Source organism: Chiloscyllium plagiosum, unplaced genomic scaffold (assembly GCF_037043375.1).
Source record: "Chiloscyllium plagiosum isolate Xiang-an unplaced genomic scaffold, Cpla_swu_hap1 HiC_scaffold_21, whole genome shotgun sequence".
In the NCBI taxonomy this organism is placed as follows: Eukaryota; Metazoa; Chordata; class Chondrichthyes; order Orectolobiformes; family Hemiscylliidae; genus Chiloscyllium; species Chiloscyllium plagiosum.
Window position 1 is genome coordinate 9,072,370 of NW_028270159.1, and position 24,491 is coordinate 9,096,860.

General features: G+C 42.9%; 1 protein-coding gene across 3 annotated transcripts in view; it reads right to left on the minus strand.

The window, feature by feature from the left end:
- pip5kl1 (phosphatidylinositol-4-phosphate 5-kinase-like 1) overlaps positions 1–24,491 on the minus strand; it is a 102,085-nt gene that overhangs the window by 62,211 nt on the left and 15,383 nt on the right. Inside the window, exon 1 of one of the 3 annotated variants that reach the window (XM_043720540.2) lies at positions 14,867–15,337. The exons of the other annotated variants lie outside the window; for them this stretch is intronic. Within the exon in view, the coding sequence (XP_043576475.1) occupies positions 14,867–14,878 (12 nt within the window). The 5' untranslated portion in view covers positions 14,879–15,337. Of the gene's footprint in view, positions 1–14,866; positions 15,338–24,491 lie in introns of those variants that run through there. 3 annotated transcript variants of the gene reach the window in all.

The window sequence follows — 24,491 nt, forward strand, 5'->3', positions numbered from 1 at the left end:
ATGACAAGCGTGCTGAGTGTCTTCTTAATCACCCTGTCTACCTGTGACACAAACTTCAAAGAATTATGTACCTGAACCCCTAGATCTCTCTCTGTTGTACAACACTACCTTGCCCTCGATTGTTTTACCAAAATAAAATAGCTCACATTTATCCAAATTAAACTTCATCGGTCATTCCTCAGTCCACTGACCCAATTAATCAAGATCCCTTTGTAATCTTAGGTAACCTTCTTCATTGCCCACTATCCCACCAATTTTGGTGTCATCTGCAAACTTGCTAACCATACTTTCTATAATCTCATCTAAATCATTCACATAAATGACAAACAAAAGTGGACCCAATGGAACACCGCTGGTAAGAGGCCTCCAGTCTAGAAAGATAACCCTCCACCATCACCCTCTTATTATTTACATCATCTCCTCCAACCTGCACAATTTCCTCTTCTTTAACATTACGAAAATGAAACACAAAATTGAAATTTTGCTTTTGTGTTCATCAGGACTGGAGTACAAGAAACTAAGCTTAGAAAAGGGAACAATAATTTATACAACATCGCAGTCTTTTAAAATGGGGCGGCATGGCGGCTCAGTGGTTAGCACTGCTGCCTCACAGCGCCAGGGTCCCAGGTTCAACTCTGGCCTCGGGCGACTGTCTGTGTGGAGTTTGCACAGTCTCCCCGTGTCTGCGTGCGTCTGCTCTGGGTACTCCAGTTTCCTCCCACAGTCCAAAGATGGGCAGGCCAGGTGAATTGGCCATGCTAAACTGCCCGTAGTGTTAGGTGCATTAGTCAGAGGGAAATGGGACTGGGTGGGTTACTCTTCAGAGGGTCGGTGAGGACTTGTTGGGCCGAAGGGCCTGTTTCCACACTGTAGGGAATCTAATCTAGGAGAAGGATGTCAACTGACTGGATTTTGCATTATTTTCTCCCTGAGATACTTAAAATGTGCATGCACCCAGTGCTCAAAAAGCCTCAAACCCTTTGAAAAATGAAACAAACTTATTAAAAAAATGGCAAACCCTTATGAAATAATCATACTTGATTTTTTTTTTGCAAGGTTACTTCAATCTGTGCCTGCTTACAAGGTCTGAGAGTCAATTCCATCTCACTCACAATGAAAACAGGTTAAAGATGATCCTCTCACTCTGGAAAAGGGAGAATGATGTGATAGGAAAGGATCAGACCATTTGATATCCACGCGTTTTCCAACTAACACGGACAAAATATTTGCTTGAATAACATTTGAAGAAAACACCAGGACTGAGAGTTTTCTTTTCACTGCATCCCTCAAAATCACGTTTTGAAAGGTCTTTCACATACTTGGTATATAGGTATTAGTAACACTTGTTATCCATACCTCACTACAATGCTTTTCACTTCTACATGGGTCCCATACAAGTTGCATGACTGTTTCATGAATACAAAGCTGCTAACAATAGATTTTTTTTAAAATTCATTTGCGGGGTGTGGGTGTTGCTGCCTGTCCCCTTGATAAAGTGGTGGTGAGCTACCTTCTTGAACTGGTATAGACAGGGTGGATAGAGACAAGCTTTTTCCCAGGGTGAAGGATTCAATAACGAGAGGTCATGCTTTCAAGGTGAGAGGTGGAAAGTTTAAGGGGATACACACGGCAAGTACTTCACACAGAGGGTGGTGGGCATTTGGAATGCGTTGCCAGCAAAGGTGGTAGAGGCAGGCATGGTAGATTCATTTAAGATGCGTCTGGACCGATGCATGAGTAGGTGGGGAGCAGGGGAACAGGTTTAGAGAGTATATTTGGATTGGCTCAGGCTTGAAGGGCCGAAGGGCCTGTTCCTGGGCTGTAAATTTTCTTTGTTCTTTGTTGGGGCAGTTTTGTGCCACAAAGGACAGATGTCTTCAACATCAGGAGAAGCCTGCAGGAGTCAGATCACAGGAGACTGTTCACGACACCCCCTCCATGATTTCTGCTCTCCTCCAGCCCTACAATGCTCAAGATCTGTGCTCACCCATTTCTGGCTTCTGATGCATCCCTAGTCCCCTTCCAGCCACCTCCAGGGTCTGTGTCTTCAGCGTGTTAATCATCTCCACAAACGTTTCTGCTTCTCTGCCTCGCTCACTCCTCCTCAAAGACATTCCTTGGAATCTACTTACTTGACAAAACTGACCGCTTATGACATAAAAGATGAGAATGACCTTTCTTAAAGAGTCTCGCCTGTCTTCGGAACATCTTCCTACGAAGGGGGGTGGAAGGACAGCCTTTGAATATTTTTTAAGTGAGAGATTAAAAGGTTTCTTAATTATCAAGAGGTGAATGGTCACTGGGGGTAGGCAGGAATGTGGAATAATCAAGTCAGTAATAATTTTATTAACAGACAGAGCAGATCTGATGGGTTTACTGTCCTACTCCTCCTAATGCATCTTCCTAAAATTTAATCAAGCAGTTCCAACATAAAGCAGGAACAGGGTGTTTGGTCTCCCATGTCTGTGCCGACCATGGTGCCATTCTGAGCTAATTTCATCTGCCTGCACATAGTCTGGGCCCCTCTATTCCCTACCTGTTCATGTGTCTGTCTGAATCCCTCTTAAACATTGCTATTGTATCTGCCTCTGCCACCTCATCAGGCAGCACGTTCCAGGCACCCCCCACACTCTGCGTAAAAAGCTTGACTTGAACATCTACCTTAAAATTTCTCTCCTCACTTTGAAGCTATGCCCCATAATACTTGGCATTTCCACCCTGGGAAAAGGACTCTTGACGACCCACCCTATTCATCTCTTTCAATTTTACATACTTCTGTCAGGTCACCCCCTCGGCCTCTGACACTCTCGTGAAAACAATCCAAATTTGTCGAACCTCCCCTTATAGCTAACACACTCCATTCCAGGCAACATCCTGGTAAACAAAAACAGAAATTGATGGAAAAACTCAGCAGGTCTGACAGCATGTGTGGAGAGAAATCAGAGTTAATGTTCCAGGTCCAGTGAGTCTTCTTCAGTCTGAGTTTTTCCAGCAATATTTGAGTGTGTTTCTGATTTGCAGCATCTGCCGTTCTTTTGGTTTTTTTAACGTCCTGGTAAACCTCTTTTGAAGGTTCTCCAAAGCCTCCACATCCTTCCCATAGTGTGGCGATCCAGAACTGTACATAATATCCCAGATGTGGTCTCTCTCTAAAGTTTCATACAGCCTCAACATGACTTGCCAACTTTTATACTCAATGCTCCGACCGATAAAAGCAAGCATGTAATACACCTTCTTTACCAACTTATCCACTTGATTTGCCACTTTCAGGGAGCTCTGCACTTGCACCTCAAGATCTCTCTGTATAGCAATGCTCCTAAGGGTCTTGCCTTTTATTCAATACCTTCCATTCTGTGTCGAATTCTGTTTGATAAGGCTGCTGTTAAATGTCTTGGGTCATCATACTGGAGATGCTAAATCAATTCAATTTGCAGTAACAAACCTGACTTGATTAAATTGTTAAAAATCACACAACATCAGGTTATAGTCCAATAGGTTTATTTGGAAGCACTAGCTTTCGGAGCACTGCTCCTTCATCAGGTAGCTCGCTGGCATTGTGTGATTTTTAACTTCATTCACTCCAGTCCAACCTCATCACCTCCACATCATGATTAAATTGTTGCAATTGTGCAAGAAATGGCAAACATCACTAAAATATTATGAGCACAAAGGGGCTTTTTATGGGTTAAGCAATCAATCAAGGGAGATGGAGAAACTCTACCCTTCCTTTGCTAACTGCCCTCTGTCAGGCACTAACCGAGTTTCCCCGGTGTGAACTTCCCAGAGAATATTCTGGAGGATATTCTTCTATTGAAATCATGCTGATTCAAATACTTGCTTGAGACTGCTACTGAATGCAATCTCTGTAGAACCTGGTGGAATTTTCCATTCTCTTCCGTCCACTTGTTCATTATTGCCTCGTGTAGGGTTTGTGACACAATGTAAACAGGCTCTCAAAGCAACAAACACAAACAGAAACAGAGAAAACACAACACAACATTCTGGCTGAATAATGCATCACCACCACTTCCCTTGCATTTGTTCAAGCTTCCTTATCGAGCACATCTGTGTTTATTACCACATATGCGTGTATATTGTGAATATATATCAGCACAGCGGCAGAACTTCTCCAATTAAATTACTGTCATTATTATGATGCTACTATTTTAAATACAGCACTTCTAGTTGCTCATTCATCAAAGCCTTGAACAGAATCAAAGCCTCTCATTCTGCATAAAGCAATATAAAGCATAGCAGATCCAGGTATTAAGTCAAAGAGTCATACTGCACGGAAACAAACCCTTCAGTCCAATCAGACCACACCATCCATAATCCCAAACTAAACTAGTCCCACCTGCCTGCTCCTGGCCCATATCCCTCCAAACCTTTCCTATTCATGTACTTATCCAAAACGTCTTTTAACATTGTAACTGCGCCCACATCCACCACTCCCTCAGTACGTTCATTCTACACGTGAACCACTTTAAGTGTAAAAATTCTGCCCTCATGTCTTTTTTAAATCTCTCTCCTCTCACCTTAAAAATATGCCCCCCACCCCCCATCTCAAAAGCCTCCATCCTAGGGAAAATTGACCCACCATTAACCCTATTTATACCCCTCCAGATTTTATTAACCTCTGTAAGGTCACCTTTCAAACTCCTACGCTCCAGTGAAAGAAGTCCCAGCCTATCCAGCCTTTCTTTATAACTCAAACCTTTCATTCCCAGCAACATCCTGATAAATCTCTTCTGAACCATCTCTAGCTTAATAATATCTTTCCTATAGTAACTAAAAGGAGGAAAAAGTGAGGACTGCAGATGCTGGAGATCAAAGTCGATTCTCCTGCTCTTTGGATGCTGCCTGACCTGCTGTGCTTTTCCAGCACCATACTCTTGGCTATAGTAATTAAAAGAGTCAACAGTCTGCTCTTGTGACTGATTTTCAAAAGTTCATTCGGGGGATGTGTGCTTCAGTGGCTGGGCCACCATTTGTTGCTGCTCATTAACTCTTCCTGAAAAGGGACTGTTGGAATGTGAGAGTGTAAAGTGGGAGGGAGTTTTGCCAAAATTGAGAAAGCAGGTCTACATACATATTTTCAGGGATCATGTGTTCATACACATCTGAACAAAACATGTGTTTCCTTGTTCAGATCCATGTATCACAGGACATTCATAACTATCCCTTTCTATTGTACACTAGCTTATCCAATAGTATATGACAGTTTGACTCTGTAGGATAACAACTTCTCCAACTATAGAATCAAAATGGTTGTATTTTTTAATTCGCATAGTAAGAAGAACTTTTAATTCAAATGCAGTGAATATTCATTTTGGAAAGAATAGCTTTGGAAAATAAGTTGCATCCCATAAATTGCCCAACCGCCTTGTCACACTTAACCAATTCATCACATTCACCCCACCCTGTTGCCACCCCCTTTCCATTCTGTCCATTCCTCCCATCCAACTCTTATTAACACCCCCTGTCCCTCCCATCAATCCCATCCCAACATCCCTTGAAGAGATAGTCTTTCCTGCCAGGGTAACTTTGTTGTTGGACTCCATCTTTGCTACCTTCCTCTGTTTTCATCCTGCTCCCTCACCACTCCCCACTCTTGGACCTGGGCCCGATCCACATCTCAGCCACCTCTTACCAAACAAACCCAACAGAGAGATTCCCCTCAAACAGTCAAGATATACAGAAAATATTTTTGTTATAGATATTTCTGAAAAATACATTATTTCTCTACATTCCCCAGACATTTAGTGGGTACATCATTACTGAACACCCAGAAGATTCAAAATCAGAGCAGTGGTAGGCCATTCGGCCCCTTGAGCCTACTCTACCAGTCAATAAATTCATGGTCGATCTGATGTGACCTTAACTGAACTCTCCCACTTTCCCCTACTAACCACACCCCCCCCATGACCCTTGACTTCCTTTCCAATCAAACTCTGTTATGGTTATATTAGAACATAGAACATAGAACATAGAACAATACAGCGCAGTACAGGCCCTTTAGCCCTCGATGTTGCGCCGATCCAAGCCCACCTAACCTATACTAACCCACTATCCTCCATATACCTATCCAATGCCCGCTTAAATGCCCATATTCAGTGATCCAACTGCTCGCTGGGGGTGAGAATTCCAAACTCTGATGACCTTCTGGCGAATTCTCCACTCTTAACATCCTGAGAGTTGGTATTGATCGAAAGCACAAGTGGGCCTGCCATTATAAATACCACAGCTACTAGAGTAGGTCAGGGCCTGAGTAACTCACCTGCTGATCAAGTTCTCCCTAAGCTTGATTGGGTATATAGTAAGCCCAAGATACCTCCACATGCTACACAAAAATAGGCTACTTTAAGTTACCGCATGTGCATGGCCAGGCAAGATTTTTAAGAGCCCACACCTTTTAACCACCCACGTATCCCAGGAAGAATGAGAGAATGCTGCTCTTGACTTCCCACGCCTTGTCACTATCTACTGGCACAGGAGTGCGACGGAATACTCTCCACATGCCTGATGTTTGCAGCTCCAGCAACACTCTGGGTCGTTCTGCTTCATCACCCACTTCTGTTCCTACCTCATCCTAAACCCAATCTCTGCTTTTGTCACCTTTAGACTTGATTGTCCTAAGGTGATCATTCCTTGCCCTCCTTGAATTTCTACTTGCTCACAATTTCATAGCAAAAGCCACCTTGTGCGGATGCTGGAGATGCAAAATAAAACAAAATGCTGGTAAAATTCATCAGGTCTGGCAGTATCCATGGAGAGAGAAACAGAGTTAACGTTGGGTCAGGTATGACTCTTCTTCGTGGCTCTAGATTCCAAAGAAAGCATATCAAAATCGAAATGTTAACCATTTCTCTCTGAACAGATGCTGCCAGACCTGATGGGTTCCTCCTGTACTTTCTGTTACACAATGTCAGCTGCCCACACCCTAGCTGTCAATCAGCTCAGGCTCTGGGCTCATCCAGGCAGGTGGCCCATTGAAGTGGAATAAATCCGCATCTTAAAAAGTGCTTGATCCTTCTTCTTTCTTTTGTGCAGCCCTAAATCTTCCAACTTTCACCTCTGTCTATGTGTCCTTTTCCGCATCCCAAAACTAGTTAACAAAGAATCCAGCTCTTGCAAGGAGCTCTCATTTTAAAGCCCTACTGACTCCTAACTCTCCCAGCTTTGCTTGATGTCCATTTTATTTCTCCTGTTATTTATTTGTCTCTCCTTCCTCCCTGATGTCTCGGTGGATGCTTTGACCATTAAGGACAAGATCAACATGCATCCTGTGACTGGGAAAGACTCCATTAAGAATGCAGATTGTCACTGGGGAGCTTTGAGTGACATTTCCCAGAAGAGGGTTTTTCCAGAGACATCACTACAAGAATGGAATGTCAAGCAGTGCGATCATTCTCACTGCTGCAGGACATAAAGTTGGCCAAGGGAGAGTGAGCATGGTTAAAGACACAAATCTGGGAAGCCATGAATTCAGATCAGCCATGTTATAATTAAATGGTGGACTCAGCTTAAAGGATCCTGTGTCCTAGGCTTCCTCCTACTACTGCCACATTTCTCTTGTCAAACCTTCCGAAATTCCCAGTTCCAGGGCCATACTTCTATTGGATTCACTTACTATTTCTTTCACCTCATGAAGACCAGAGCATACAAAAGGGGCCAGTTGCTCTATCTCATTAATCTTTAGAAACCACCACACAACACCCTACTGCCTTTTGAACCAGAAAATCATCAATATTTACAGCGTGTAAGGTCATTCAGCCCATCATGTTTATGACAGCCAACAAGACAGACAGCCCAAGCCCACTAATTCAACTCTTAGTCTGTAACCTTGTAGGTTACGGCACTTCAAATAAATATCCAAGGATATTTTAACATGTACAGAAGTTTCCTGCCTCCAGCACCCTTTCCAGCTCCACTACCCTTTACATGGAGACCAGGTCAGATACTGCAGCAATCATGGAAAGTTCAAGGAAGATCTTCCAATAACGCTAACCCTCAATTCCATTTCTCACTAACCTAAGCCTAGTTGTACGAGTGGAGAGATCACGTTTGTAATTGACCCTTGTGGTAAGATCCAGAATCTAGAACTCTCCTAGAAAGGGTACATGTATGTGTGTGTACGTGTCCACATGAATACTGGGAGGATCAAGACCTCCCTTAGAGTGTACGTGCATGTGTGCTTTTTTCTTTATTCATTCATGGGATGGTAATGTCGCTGGTTAGGCCAGCATTTATTGCCCATCCCTAATTGCCCAGAGGGTAGTTAAGAGTCAACTACATTGCTGTGGGTCTGGAGTCACATGTAGGCCAGACCAGGTAAGGGTGGCAGAGATCCTTTGCTAAAGGACATGCGTGCCCACGTAAGAATTGGAGGGGAATCTAGAACTCCTCGGAGAGAGTGTACATGTGTGTGCATGTGTATCTGTGTCCACATGAGTGTTGGGGGAGTCTAGAACACAGAAAATAGGAGCAGGAGTAGGCCATCTGGCCCATTGACTCAGCTCCACCATTCAATATAATCATGGTTGATTTTTTCATGGGCTTACCTGCCTGCTCACCATTATCCTTAATTCCTTTACTGTTCAAAAATCTATCTACCCTTGTCTTAATGACATTCAACGAGGTAGCCTCAACTGCTTCACTGAGCAGGGAATCCCACAGATTCACAATCCTTTGGGTGAAAAAGTTGTTCCTCAACTCAGTCCCAAATCTGCTCTCCCTTAGTTTGAGGCTATGCCTGTAGTTCTAGTTTCACCCACCAGCGGAAACAACCTCCTTGTTTCTATCTTATCTATTCCTTTCATAATTTTATATGTTTCTGTAAGATCCCCCCCTCATTCTTCTAAATTCCAATGAATATAATCCCAGTCTCCTCAGTCTTTCCTCAAAAGCCAACTCTCTCAACTTCCTCTGCACCCCCTCCAGTGCCAGTCCATCCTTTCTCAAGTAAGGAGACCAAAACTGTACACAGTACTCCCGGTGTTGCCTCACCAGCACCCTGTACAGCTACAACATAACCTCCCTGTTTTTGAACTCTATCCCTCTAGCAATGAAGGACAATTTTCCATTCGCCTCCTTAAGTACCTGCTGCACCTGCAAACCAACTTTTTGTGAGTTACGCACAAGTACACCCAGATGTCTCTGTACAGCAGCATGTTGCAACCTTTTACCATTTAAATAATAGTCCACTTTGCTGTCATTCCTACCAAAGTGGATGACCTCACATTTACCAACATCGTTCTCCATCTTCCAGACCCTTGCAGACTTTCAGTGTCCTCTGCACACTTTGCTCTACCACTCCTTTTAGTGTCTAGGTTGGCATCAGAACTGAGAGTACCAGGAAATAGAGCTCTTTTCTCTAGAAAGGAGAGATTGAGGGTGATCTTTATGACAATGAAAGGATTTGTAGTATGGTGGAAAAGAGAAGATATTTCCATCTATAGAGAAGTAGAAGAATAGGGTGCAATAAATAGGAAAAAATATATCCAATACGTAATTTAGGATAAATGTATTTATCCAGAGAGTGGTCACTATATGGAACTCATCACTACTGGGAGTGATCAAGGTGAATGCTGTTGATATGTTTAAAGAGAAGCTTGATGAGGGAGTAAAGAGCAGAAGGTGTTAATAGGATGAGATCAAGAGGGGGCTTAACTGGGGCACAAGTACCAGTATGAGTGAGATGGGACAAATGGCCTGTTGACACTCTGTATGTTCAATGCAGAGGTGTAATTCTGTGCACAAAGATACAGCTCAGGCATGGATTCCCAAAGCAGGGAATAATACAGGTACATGCCTGTATTGTTCTCAGACCGGCATCTGTTCCTGAACATAGACTGGATCCTGTTCTAAGATTCTATTGTATCTTTCTTTCTCCTTCTCCAGTCAGTAAGGAAAGGATGGAGTCTGTCTGCTCACCATTAATGAGAGGTGTTCAGTGGCTGGGAATATTTTGTCCTTCTCCCATGCTTGTTTTAATCCTAACTTGACCAGATAATGGATTTACACAAAGGGAAAAAGCCTTCAGGGCCACAAGGGAAGGGTGAAGTAATCGTAGACTAATGGGATAGCTCTTCCAAAGTGATGGGCTGAATTGCTTCCTGCCATGCTGTAAGATTCTTCCAAAATCCAAACAAGGCAGAGTTCTCACAGCTGTTTGGACAAGTATCTGAAATCAGGGCTTTATTCAATGAGTCATAGAGTCATACAGCATGGAAACAGACCCTTCGGTCCAACTCATCCATGCCAACCAGACATCCAAATCTGACCTAGTCCCATTTGCCAACATTTGGCCCACATCCCTCTAATCCCTTCCTCTTCATATACCCACCCAGATCCCTATTAAATATTGTAATTTTACCACTTCGTCTGGCAGCTTATTCCATACACGAACAACTCTCTGCATGAAAAGGTTACTCCTCAAAGACTTTCAAAATCTTGCCCCCTCCTGCCTTAAACCTATGCCTTCTAGTTTTTTACTCCCTTACCTGTGAAAAAGACCTTGGCTATTTACCCTATCCATTCCCCTCATGATTCTATAACCCTCTACAATGTCGCCCCTCAGCTTCTAATGTTACAGGGAAAAAAGCTCCAACCTATTCAACCTCTCCCTCTAGCTCAAACCCTCCAGTTCTGGCAATATCTTGGTAAATCTTTTCTGTGCCCTCTCAGGTTTAACAACATCTTTCCTAAAGAAGGGCTACCATAATTGTACACAGTATTCTAAAAGTGGCCTCAACAATGTCCTGTACAGCCGCAACATGACGTCCCAACTCCTATACTCAATGTTCTGACCAATAAAGGCAATATTCTTACCAAACACCTTCTTCACCACCAGACAGGATAAATAGACAAAATCTCTTCCCTGGGGTGGGGGAGTCCAGAACTAGAGGGCATAGGTTTAGGGTGAGAGGTGAAAGATATAAAAGAGACCTAAGAGATAACTGTTTCACGCAGAGGGTGGTATGTGTATGGAATGAACTGCCAGAGGAAGTGGTGGAGGCTGGTACAATTGCAACATTTAAAAGACATCTAGATGGGCATATGAATGGGAAGGGTTTGGAGGGATATGGGCTGTGTGCTGGTAGGTGGGATTAGATTGGGTTGAGATGTCTGGTCAGGATGGACAAGTTGGACCGAAGGGTTTGTTTCCATGCTATACATCTCTATGACTCTATGATAATTCGCAATTCCTCAGATACTGAAGCAGTCCGTGTCCAAATATAACAAGATCAAGACAATGTCCAGGCTTGGGCTGACAAGTGGCAAGTAACATTCGTGCCACACGAATGACAGAAAATGACCATCACCAACATGAGACAATCTAACCACCGCCTCTTGACATTCAATGGTGTTACCATCACTGAAACCCCATTATCAACACCCTGGAAGTTATCATTGATCAAAAAATCAACTGAACTCATAAATGCAATAGCTACAAGAGCAGGTCAGAAGCTAAGAGTATTGCGGTGAGTAACTCACTTCCTGACTCCTCAAAGCCTGTCAATCATCCACAAGGCACAATTCAGGAGTGTGATGGAATATCTCCACATCCCTGGGTGAGTGCAGCCCCAACAACACTCAAGAATCTTGACAGCATTCAGGCAAAAGAATCTGCTTGACTGGCATCGTATCCACAAGCATCCACTCCCTCCACCACCGATGCTCCGTCGTAGCAGTGTGTGCCATCTACAAGATGCACTGCAGCAATTCACCAAAGTTCCTCAGGCAGCAACTTTCAAACCCACGCCCACTTCCATCTAGAAGGACAAGGTCAGCAGATACATGGGAACACCACCCCCTGCAAGTTCCCCTCTAAGTCCCTCATCATCCTGACTTGGAAATATATTGCCATTCCTTTAGTGTCGCTGGGTCAAAACCTTGGAATCCCCTCCCTAACGGCACCAATGGTCAACCCACAGCACACGGACTGCAGCGGTTCAAGAAGGCAGCTCTCTCCCACCTTCTCAAGGGGCAACTGGGGACAGACAATAAATGCCGGGCCCAGCCAACAACGTCACATTCCATAAAATGAAAACAAATAAAAATAATGTTCTCCTTCCTTTGCACTTGATGATGACCTATTGATTGAAGAGGGTGCGATTCACAGCTACATTGTGTAAACTTGATTTATTTTTCTTAAACAAACGTAACAGTAATGACGTTGCTGATCATACATGAAGCACATTCTGAAGTAAGTGGGAATGGGGCGAAGGTGGGGGCTACGAGGCTGCACTGAGGTAGAACATACATCGGCTTTGCACATGACCATGTCAATGCAGGTACTTCTTGGATTTAAACACAATTGGCCAACATAGAGATGTACAGCACAGAAACAGACCCTTCGGTCCGACCCGTCCATGCCGGCCAGATATTGTAATCCAACCTAATCCTACCTGCCAGCACCCGGCCCATATCCCCCACACCCTTTCTATTCATATACCCACCCAAATGCCTTTTAAATGTTGCAATTGTACCAGCCTCCACCACTTCCACGAGAAATCTCTCACTAAGAATATAGATCCTGTCTCTCTCTCTCTCTCTCTCTCTGCAACCTTGCCACCCTCCCAAAATTTCCAATTTTGTTATCCTGATCAGGTTGTTGTTTCTAGAGTACATAGTCCAGAAAACATTCAGTATCTTACGCAGGTAGTTGAGACTAAACCTGTGGTAGTACAGCAAGTCATTAACAAGGTGGTCAGGGTTGATTGATTAATTAACTGGCTGGGTAAAAAAATCAGAACTAGCTTGTGGAAGGACCAATAGGGTTTTAGTAGTTAATAAACCTTACCAATGAAAGAACAATGTCTCTGCTTCTGATTAACTGACTGTCTTGGATCAGAGTTGACAGTTTGGACAATAAATATCAGCAGGTATATATTACCATGGATCCTGACTTACTCTGATCCTCCAAATCCTGGTGGCCACACAATGATAAAGAGCCCAGAAGCAATATGAAAAAAACAGGTTTACAACAGCATACCTTTCTAAAGCAACTTTCACTGAGGAAAAAGCACTCCACAGGAGCGTTCTCAAACAGAAATCGATAGAAATTAAGGCAGGTGACCAACCACAAGGTCAAATAGGTATGTTTTAAGAAATGTCTTAAAAGAGGCAGAGGGATTTAGGGAGGGAATGCCTGCCAATAGTAGAATGGTTAAAGTAAAGTACATGATGAGGAACACACTAACACTTGGGCAGCTGCTCCAGAGGCACAATGGGGATAAGTCGATGTCTAAGGCCTTTCAGCAATAGTAGACTGAGGAATTGGAAACTGTGTCGAACCACCCAGTCTGTGTTTTTGTGAGCATCACAAAGATGGAACTTCTACTGAGGCACCACACAGTGACACGTGCTGGAGGGAGAGAAGTTGAATTTAATTGAACTTTCTGTAGCATTACATTTTTGTGCTCAGAGCCTTGTGCTTGGGATTTTCATCATGAATACGAGGAACGTTGCAACTGTATTAGGGCAACTCACAGTTAGTTACGCTGTGTGGCGAAAAGTTCAACTTTATTACACTTTCTGTACTATGTATGGGGAGACAGTAGGATAGTGGTAATATCACTGGACTAGTCATCCAGAATCAAAGGTAAATGTTCTCGGGAGGGAGGTTCGATTCCCACCATGGCAGATGATGAAAGTTGAATCCAATAAAAATCAAATCTAATGGTGACCATATAACCACTATTGATTACTGTAAAAATCCATCTGCTTCACTAATGGCCTTTAGTGAAGCAAATCTACCATCCTTACCTAGTCTAACACACATGTGACTCCAGACCCACAGCAATGTGGTTGACTCTGAGCAATCAGAGATGAGCAATAAATGGCTGCCTGCCACATTCCGTAAAGAATAGAAAAAAATCAATATAAAATGGTTTGCAATATACATTTGCAAGTTTTACAAGAGAACTATATTTTTGGCAAAAAAGATGAGAAATGCTAGACATCAGAATTGGCAGATTATAAAGATTTTAGAGGATTATAGAGCTGGAAGAGATTACACAGGTATTTCAATTATTTCACAAGCTTCCCTTCCTTCTCCTCATATTTCCCCAAGTAACCTCTGACAACTCAGGAGAAACCACTTTCACTGGAAATTGACAGAATGTGGAACTTAGCACCACACGTGGAGTAATTGAGGCTATTAGCACAGATGCACTTACGGGAAAGCTAGGGAAATGACATAACGGAGAAAGGAGTAGATGGATGGACAGTCAGGGCAAGATGAAGGGAGGTGGAGGGCAGCATATACACCAACATGAACTAATTGTGTCAATCCTTTCTGTAGCTTTTACCTATTTTCCTATGACAGCACATCAATAGTCCACTTTAAACTTTATGCAAATTAAAATGTCACTATGTATGCAGTCATCAAAGTTTGTGCCAGGACACATTATTTAACCGACAGCACAGTATTAACTCCCAATTTCATTCCATGCCAGCTTCCCTGATAATTACTCCCGAACCGGAGCCTGAATAATAGATTTTCTATTTACAAAAATACTTTCTGCAGTATAAATTGAACACCGCAGCTTTTAAAATTAGATTATTTTAATTGCAGTCAAATACAATCTGTAAGAAGAGGAGTAGTGTTCTGATGCATTCACAGGACAGGGCTGGAGATATGCAGAAAATGTTTGATTCAATCAACCTGCTGGGCTCTCTGGGCTCCGTGGCTCTCAAATTAAACTTGCAGGTTTGATTATCATTCCAATTTTTTTTCTTAATTATGTTACAATAAATCTCTAAAATAAAGGAAAAAAGTAAATAAATCACAGCAATAGTTCCCACTCCCACCAGCTTGCACGCCAGGATATTACACAGATTTCACCCAGCTATTTCTTACCTCCTCAGCCATAATGCAAGGATGTTGACAACACGCTGACTTCCCTGTGATCTGCTAGATCTACTCAGTTTTTTTTTGAGCTCCCTGGGGTTAGGTTGGGCTGATACCCACTCTCCTTTTTTTTTCCGGCATCCTCCTTTGCTAGTTAGTCCCTCCTGAGGCCCGGGCACAGCCCATGTTCTCCAGTGTCTCCTCTAGTGCAGTGCCTCCACTTAAAAGACTGGCTGCTGATTCCAGGGCACCCCCTACACCATAGAAACTCGCCAACGTGAAAAATCCATTACTATTCGAGATCAAGAGCCTGTGGGCCGAACCTTTACTAAAATTGCAGCAGGGGTGGTCAGATTTCACAAATGCATGTACAACCCTGGAAGTAAACCTGACACAGTTACTCCTTTTAAGTGACACCCTTAAATTGTTTTAGCTGCAAACCTTACATCTGACAATATACTATTTGTTCTTTTCTTTAAGCAGAAACATTTATGCCACTTTCCAACAATGGAATGGTGCAGGGAGGGTTTTCAGACTGTACTAGAATAAAAACCAACAGTCAGCAGGACTAATATCGACAGCACTGCAGTTAATGCTAGTGCTCCCATAATCACGCACTAGCTGATAAACAACCATGTTGCTAGGTAACTTCAAACACCTACTTATTTCAGAGGTGCAGGTGTCTTCCACCAAAACATCTAGCAGAAAAATACCCTTACACCAGCACAACAACTAACATCAAGGTGACAGGTGTGCTTCTTACAGCCACGTTTGGACAGGATCTTCATTCCCATTTACAACCTGTGACTGTCAGATCTTCTTAAAGAAAAGCCAGTACAAACACAAATGGACTGCACCCATGCTTTTATAGAACCATTGTGACTCAGTGCAGAATAAGGCCGTTCATCCCATCTGCACAGCCCTGCATATTTATTCTCCTGCCAAATCAATGTCCAATTTCCTTTTGAAAGTTACTGTTGAATCTGCTTCTGCCATGCTTTTAGACAATGCATTGCAGATCACAGCAACTGACATTGCAAAAATATCTTCATTTACCATCTCGTTATTTTATAACCTATCTTAAATGCTTCACTATCAACATCCTGGGTGTTATCATTGACCAGAAGGACCTGGTATATACATACTATGGATTGGAGAGCAGGCCAGAGATTAAGAATCCTGCAGCAAATAATTCAACTCCTGTCTCCTCAGCATCTGTCCACCACCTTCAAGGTACAAGTCAGGACTTTGATGGAATACTCCCCACTGACTGCATGGTGTGGCTCTAACAACACTCAAAACGTTGCACACCTTCCAGGGCAAAGCTCCACAACCCCAAATATGCAATCCCTCCATAACCGACGCACAGCTGCAGCAGTTTGTACTATCTCCAAGATGCACTGCAGAAATTAGACAGCGCCTTTCATATCCACAATCACTACCATCTAGAGGTACAAGGGCAGCAGAAACATGAGAAAACCACCATGTGCAAGTTCCTTTCCAAGCTATTAACCATCCTGACTTGGAAATATATCGCCGTTCCTTTAGAGTCGCTGGGTGAAAATCCAGAAACTTTAAAAATCATTCATGGGATTTGGATGCCACAGTCTTGGCCAGCATTTAATGTCCATCTCCACTTGCTCAGAGAGCAGGTAAGAGTCAACCACATAGCTCTGGGTCTGAAGTCACATGTAGGTCAGAACAGGTAAGGACAGCTGATTTCCCTCGGTAAAGAATATTAGTGAACCAGATGGCGTTCTAGGACAGTCTGAGAGTGGCTATGTGGTCATAATTGGACTATCTTTTTAATTCCAGATGATTACTGAACTTATGTTTCACCATCTGCTATGGTTGGATTTGAGCCCATGACCCCAGAACGATAGACTAGAGTACTGGATTACTAGATGAGTGACATTACTACTAGATTACGGCCTCCTTAACAGCATTGTGAGTACAGCTACTTTAAATGGACTGTAGTGGTTCAAGAGACAGCTCAACACCACCTTCATGATGGCAACTAGATATGGGTGATAAAAGCTAGCTCAGCCAGAAAAGCCCTGAGTGATTTTTTTCAAATTTAAGGCTAAGAGTGGATCTGATAGAGACATTCAAGATGATCAGAGGATTAAATAGGGTAGACAGTGGAAGTTTTTTCCCTAGGATGATGACGTCAGCTTGTATGAGGGGGCATAACTACAAATTGAGGGGTGATAGATTTAAGGCAGATGTCAGAGGCAGGTTCTTTACTCAGAGAGTGGTATGGGCGTGGAACGCCCTACCTGCTCAGCCACATTAGGGAGATATAAACATTTTTGGATATGCACATGGATGATGATGGGAAAGTGTAGGAGGTTGGGCTTAGATTAGTTCACAGGCCGGTGCAACATCGAGGGCCGAAGGGCCTGTTCTGCGCTGTATTGAAATATGTTCTGTGTACCTCTTGTGCCTTTAATATCAAAATATCTGTCAATCTCTTTCTCTAATATAAGCAGTGAACTGACTGTCAATTCCACAAAACCCTTCATGATTTCAACCCCTCTATTATTCTCCCTACAACTTTCTCTGTTCCAAAGAGAACAATTTCTCCAGGTTATTTACTAGAGTCCATTCTGCTATTAAATCTGATTCTCTCTCTCCACCAATGCTGTCTGACCTGCTGAGTGTGTTCCAGCTTTCTCTCATTTCATTTCAGATTTCAAGCCTCCATGGTGATTTGTTTTTGTTGCGTGTTTCTGAAGTGTAGTCACTGCCGTACTATAGAACATGTGGCAGCGACAACAAACTCTCTCAAACAGCAATGTGATAATGGTCTGGTGATTTGCTTTTTGTGAGAAGGGACACATTTTGGGCAGACATGGGGGTGGGTGTGGGGGAGGTGGAATTCCCATTTCTCTGTGCAAGTGTGCCAAGTGATTTTTTTACATCCAGACAACAGACAGGGATTCAGTTAAACATCTCATTGGAAAGATGACTCTCTGATCGAGCAATGCTATTTCCCGACTGTCAATGCGACTATCAGCTTGGAACGAGGGTTCTGTAGTGTAGTGTCTGTAGTGAGACTTGAACCCACAACAATGTGAAAGAAAGGAAGGATATTATTAAGCTAGTAAGGGTTCAGAAGAGAGTTACCAGGATATTGCTGGGTTGGGAAGGTTTGAGTTACAACGAAAGGTTGGATCAACTGGGACTTTTTCACTGGAGCATGGGAAGTTGAGATGTGACCTTATGGAAGTTTATAAAATCATAAAATCAAGACGGGGGCGCACATTTTTAAGGTGAGAGGAGAGAGATTTAAAAGGACATAAGGTGCAACATTTTATACAAAGAATGGCTCATGTGTGGAATGAACTTCCTGAGGAAGTGGTGGATATGGTACAATCACAACATTTAAAAGACATTTGGATAAGTTCATGAATGGGAAAGGGAGAGATGTGGGCCAGGAGCAGGCAGGTGAGACTAGTTTACGGTCAGCATGGACTGGTTGGACCGAAGGGCCTGTTTCAGTGCTGTATGACTCTATGAGAGTAATAAATACTGAGATAAACAGAAGTCGCTTTTTCCCAGTCTCGAAGTTTATTTTGTTTTCTTCATGTGTTTCAGTGTGTCACTGACAAAGCCAGCCTTTCTTGCTTATCTCTAGCTGCCCTTGAGAAAGTGGTGGTGATCTGCCTTCTTCAACCACTGTGTTCATGTGGCATTAGAGATGGAATTCCAGGATATTGACCCAGTGATACTGAAGGAATGGCGATATATTTCCAAGTCAGGATGGTGGACAATGCGGGTGGGCTACGTGTCCACTGCCCTCGTTCTTCTAGCTGGTAGAGACCATCAGTTTGGAAGGTGCTGTCGAAGGGTCCTTGGTCAATTATAGCTGTGTATCATACAGATGATCTACACTGCTAGTTCAGTACATCATGATGCACGGGTGCCAGTCAAGCAGGTTGCTTTGTCCTGGATGGTACTGAACCTTCTGAGTGTTGCTGAAGCTGAATCAATTGGGCAGGTGAGGAGTATTCCATCACACTCCTGACTTGTGCCTTGTAGATAGTGAACAGGGCTTGGGGAGACAGGAAGGGAGTTACTAACTGCAGGTTTTTCAGCCTCTAACCTACTCTTGTTGTTAAAGTATTTATAAAGCTAATCCAGTTAAATATCTGGTCAATGGGAACTTCCAGAATGCCAATAGTGATATATATATTTAAAAATAAAATTTACAATAAATACAATATATTTTTAAAATGTATTTTTCTCTTAAAGTGTATTTGTGTGCTCAACTGTGGCCTCTTTGACAACACCTAATCCAGATAAATGGTCATTTATGTTACAACAATGTCTGCAATCTTTCTGTACACACACCAGCCACCTACAATAACGACGGCACTTCAAAAGGGCCTTTATTGACTACAAAGCACTCTAGGGGAATCTTGAGAGGCGCTATATAAATGCAAGTTATCACTGAAGCTTATCTTAAGAGTTATTTCATATGTGAGTGTAGGAACTTTGCAATGTAAGGTATTTTAACTTACAAAATAGAATGTTTTAGTGCTGGGTAGGGAAGGTTTGAGTTATAACGAGGAATGGGCAACCAATGCTGACCTAGCCAGTGATGCCTAAACCCAGTGAACAAAGTTTTTAAGGTGAGAGGAGAAAGATTTAAAAAGGGCATGAGGGGCAATTTTTTATTTAGTCAGAGAGTTGTTCATGTGTGGAATGAACTTCCAGAGGAAGTGGTGGATGTGGGTACAGGTACAAGACAGTTGGATAAATACATTAGTAAGAGATGTTTGGAGGGATATGGCCAAGCGCAGGCAGGTGGGACTAGCTCATTTTGGGATAATGGTCAGCATGGAGTGGTTAAACTGAAGAGTCTGTTCCCGTGCTGTTAGAGTCTACGACTCTAAGCCTCACCCTCAGTATTTCACATTGCAATTATCAGCAGTATTAATAAATTGCACAAGTTCTTAAAGAAAAGATGATTGAGATGGAGAGGAAGGAGAGATAACTGAGTTTCCTTACAGGCAGGACTTCACCTGGGATTTCCGCACTCTCAGGGTAAGCTAGGTCAATGAACCTTTAATATCAAAATATTTTTTGTAAAAAATATGCACACAAGTAACTTACATGGTTGACTTTTGTGAGCATCCGGATGTAATCGAACTAAAGCAATACAACAAATCAGTGGTTATAACTGCAACTGGAGTAAACACATCCTCAAAGTGTCCCATCCAGTCCAGCGGCCTTTCATTCCCACCTCCAATATTTCTACAATCGATGAACCAAAGTGATCAAAGAAAATTTGTCTTAAAAAATACACACACACAATGCTTCTCATTTCAGTTGTGACTTTACCCCTACCCAGGGTGTTGTTCTCAGTAGTACAACCTGGAAATTAATCTGCAATTCTAGCTAACAACAGAGAAATCCTGAAAGGGTGGCAATCCTTAGTGGTAATGTACCGATCTCTGAGTTGGGATACCCAGGTTCAATCCCACCTGCTCCAGAGGGCTGTATTAATATCTTTGAACAGGTTGATTAAAAAATGTTTAAAAGAAAGTAAACCTTTCCCCATCTGAGCATTCACCAGCGATTGAATGGTTTTCAGCTCCATTTTCACATAGAACCTATTCATAGATTCATAGAGATGTGCAGCATGGAACCAGATAATTGAATCCAACTTGTCCATGCTGACCAGACTTCCCAAATTAATCTAGTCCCATTTGCCAGTATTTGGCCCATATTGCTCTAAACCCTTCCGATTCATATACCTATCCAGATGCCTTTTAAATGCTGTAATTGTACCGGCCTCCACCACTTCCTCTGGCAGCTCATTCCATACACGCACCACTCTCTGCATGAAAACGTTGCCCGTTAGGTCCCTTCTAAATCTTTCCCCTCTCACCATAAACCCATGCCCTGGTTTATGCCCTGTCTATTTATCCTATCCATGTCCCTCATGATTTTATAAACCTCTATAAGGTCACCCCTTAGCCTTCGACGCTCGAAGGAAAACAGCCCCAGCATATTCAGCCTCTCCCTATAGCTCAAACCCTCCAACCCTGGCAATGTCCTTATAAATCTTTCAAGTTTCACAACATCTTTCCTACAGCATGGAGACCAGAATTGCACACAATATTCCAAAAGTGGCCTTTACCAATGTTCTGTACAGCCGCAAATGACCTCCCAACTCCTGTACTCAATGCACTGACCAATAAAGGAAAGCATACCAATCATCTTCTTCACTATCCTATCCACTTGTGACTCCACTTTCAAGGAACTATGAACCTGCACTCCAAGGTCTCTTTGTTCAGCAACACTCCCCAGATTCCTGATGAAGGGCTTAGGCCTGAAGCATTAACTGTCCTGCTTTTAGATGCTACTTGACCTGCTGTGCTCTTCCAGTGCCACACTTTTCAACCCTTACCATTAAGTATGTAAGTTCTGCCCTGTTCTGCCTTTCCAAAATGTAGCGCCTCACATTTATCTAATATTAACTCATCTGCCACTCCATTGGCCAATGTGATTAAGATCCCGTTGTATTCTAAGGTAACCTTCTTCGCTGTCCTCTACACCTCCAAACTTACCTCCTATGCTCACATCCCTATCATTTATATAAATGATGAAAAGCAGTGGCTCCAGCACCAATCGTTGAGGCACTCCACTGGTCACAGGCCTCCAGTCTGAAAAACAACCCTCCACCACCAACCTCTGTCCTCTACCTTCGAGCCAGTTCTGTATCCAAATGGCTAGTTCTCCCTGTACTCCATGAGATCTAATCTTGCTAACCAGTCTCCCATGGGGAACTTTGTCGAACATCTTACTGAAGTCCATATAGATCACATCCATTGCTCTTCCCTCATCAATCCTCTTTTTAACTTCTTCCAAAAACTCAATCAAGTTAGTGAGACATGATTTCCCATACACAAAGCCATGTTGACTATCCTTAATCAGTCGTTGCCTTTTGAAATAAAATCTAAAGTCTTGCATTTCACATAAAAGTGAATACTGGAGATCTCTGAAATAAAAACTGAACGTGCTGGAGAAACTCAGTAAGCCTGGCTAAATCTGTGGAGACAGAAACATTTAATGTTTCAAGGTTCTTCTCCCACAGCCAGATCTGCTGAGTTTCTCCAGCATTTTCTGTTTTTAGTTTGAAGCCTTGAGGTTTCTGACTTCAGACTTAGCGCATAGTCACGTTGGTGAACAGCGTGAGGCTTGTGAGCATAACTCAAACTGCACTGACTCTTTTAAACTGGCTCCAAGTGGAACTGGGAACCAAACCAGACGCTGCCTGGTTTCTTGATGATGTTGATAACTAGTAGTTGGGAAGTCAGGATTGTATAATGTCAGAGGACTTTAGGCGCATCATGTCTGTAAAAAAGCCACCCAATTCATCCCAACTCTGACATGCCTTTTCTTCTTTAATTTCTTACATAATTCTCTTTGACAGTAAGAATGAATTTGCAACCTCCACATTCTCAAGCTGTGAATTCTAGATCACATTACATGAAAAAAATTTGAAATTCTCTTCATCTCCCTTCTCTGGTTTTTTTGTTCATTGCCTTGAAAGCTGTGTCCTCTGGTCACTGACCCGCCTGCTAGAGGAAACAGTTTCAACTATCCCAAGGTTTTCGTGAAACATTTGAACTGTGCTAAAGCATTAAACAAGCCGTGCCGAAATCCTGTTACCTATCCAGTTCCAGGGAGAACGCTGTGCTAGAAAACGATCCCATAGGCAGCCACCCAACCCTTGCCTATTCTCATCACATTATGCACATCTCCTATCAGCCCAGGTTCTGCTAATCTCACAAATGACCACAAGCAATAAACCTTAGTTGCGTACAGGGGAGAGCACAACCCTGGCAACACCTTCAGCCAGCATGTTCCCCTTGTCTTGCATCATTTCATGTTTGCTTACATTTTTGCCTGTGCAAGGTTAAGGCATTCAAATCCAACAGCATGGAAATCAAAATCATCAAACGTTCTATGCAAACAAACATGGGGAAAAAAACACAAACTGATGAAACCATTCTCAGCACACGAGCCTACTTGTCAACAATCTTACTTTTGGAATTACATTGCTACAAATGGCACATCTTACAATCTTGTATGTGTGGTACAGGTTAGCTGGAGAATGTATCAGAACTGTGTGGAATCTCTCTGAAAGAGATATTCTTGGAAAGCCAATGCTGTCCTGCTCATCATCTCTTTCTGCACTCTGTACACATCAGCAAACCTGTTGCTGCCATGTCCTACCTTGCAATAGGTTCCTCTCACCCACCAATCAGGTCTCGATGTTAGCCCCCAGATTCTTTATTAATTCAGAGAATGTGGGCATCACTGGCTAAGCCAGCATTTATTGCCCGTTCCTAATTGCCCCTGGAAGGTGGTGATGAGTTGCCTGGAATAGTTGCAGTCCTTGTATTGTAGGGAGACCTGCAGTGCTATTAAGGAGTTCCAGGATTTTGACTCACTGACAGTGAAGGAATGGTAGGTATAGTACCAGGTCAGGATATTGTGGAACTTGGAGGGGAACCTGCAGGTGGTGGCGACCCCAAGCTGCTGCCCTTGTCTTTCTAGATGGTTGATGCTGTTGAAGGAGGCTTGGTGAGTTTCTGCAATGCACTCAATTTAAAATAATGACCATTGTGCTTAAAGCCCTCTCTATCCCATCTCAAGTTCTACAGACACTCCTTTCCTCTGACTCTGGCCTCTTAAACATGCCCAACTTCCCTTGCACCATCATTGGCAGCCATGCCTTCAGTGACCTTCACGTGAAGCTCTGTAATTTCCCCCTGAAACTCTCTCACCTCAGCCTCTGCACCTTTACAAAACACCTTTCAAACCCACTTCATTGACTAAGTTTTTGATCAACTTTGTTAACATGGCATTCTGTGGCTCAACATTCATTTTTCTTTGGGCGAAAGTGAGGACTGCAGATGCTGGAGATTAGAGTCGAGAGTGTGGTGCTGGAAAAGCACAGCAGGTCAGGCAGCATCCGAGGAGCTGGACTTAGCAGCCGAAGGGCTTTTGCCCGAAATGTCGAATCTCCTGCTCCTCAGATGCTGCCTGACCTGCTGTCATTTTCCAGCATCACAATCTGAATTAATTTTTCTATGATACTTGCACCTCTCTGAAGATCCAGGGAAGATTTTGAGGTGCTTTACAAAAGCTAAGTGTTGTCTTTGCTATTAATTATAACACGGTTTAATAGATAAGTTCACGATGGTGTCCTCCATCACCTGTACATTGTAACCAGAGAGAAGATAGTTTGACCTCCTGTACCAGACAGAAATTCAAATGTGTTTATCAAACACAATTATTTATTAATTATACTTTGAAGAGATTTTCATAGCTACCAAACATCAGTTTTGAAGTGAGCAATGTTTTGATGGAGAATGAAATGAGGATTATGTCTCAATGTGGCTCATGGTTACAGTATGTAACCATAGAAACACTGAATGGTAACAGCATCAAAAAAGGTCATTCAGCCCATCGGGCTCTCCATGAGAACAATTCATGCTGTTTCCCTGTCCTGCCTTTTCCCCAAAGTCTTGCAAATGTTTCCTTTGAAGATAATGGTCCAACTCCTTTTGAAAACCTTGACAAATCTGCCTCCACCACACTCCCAATCAGC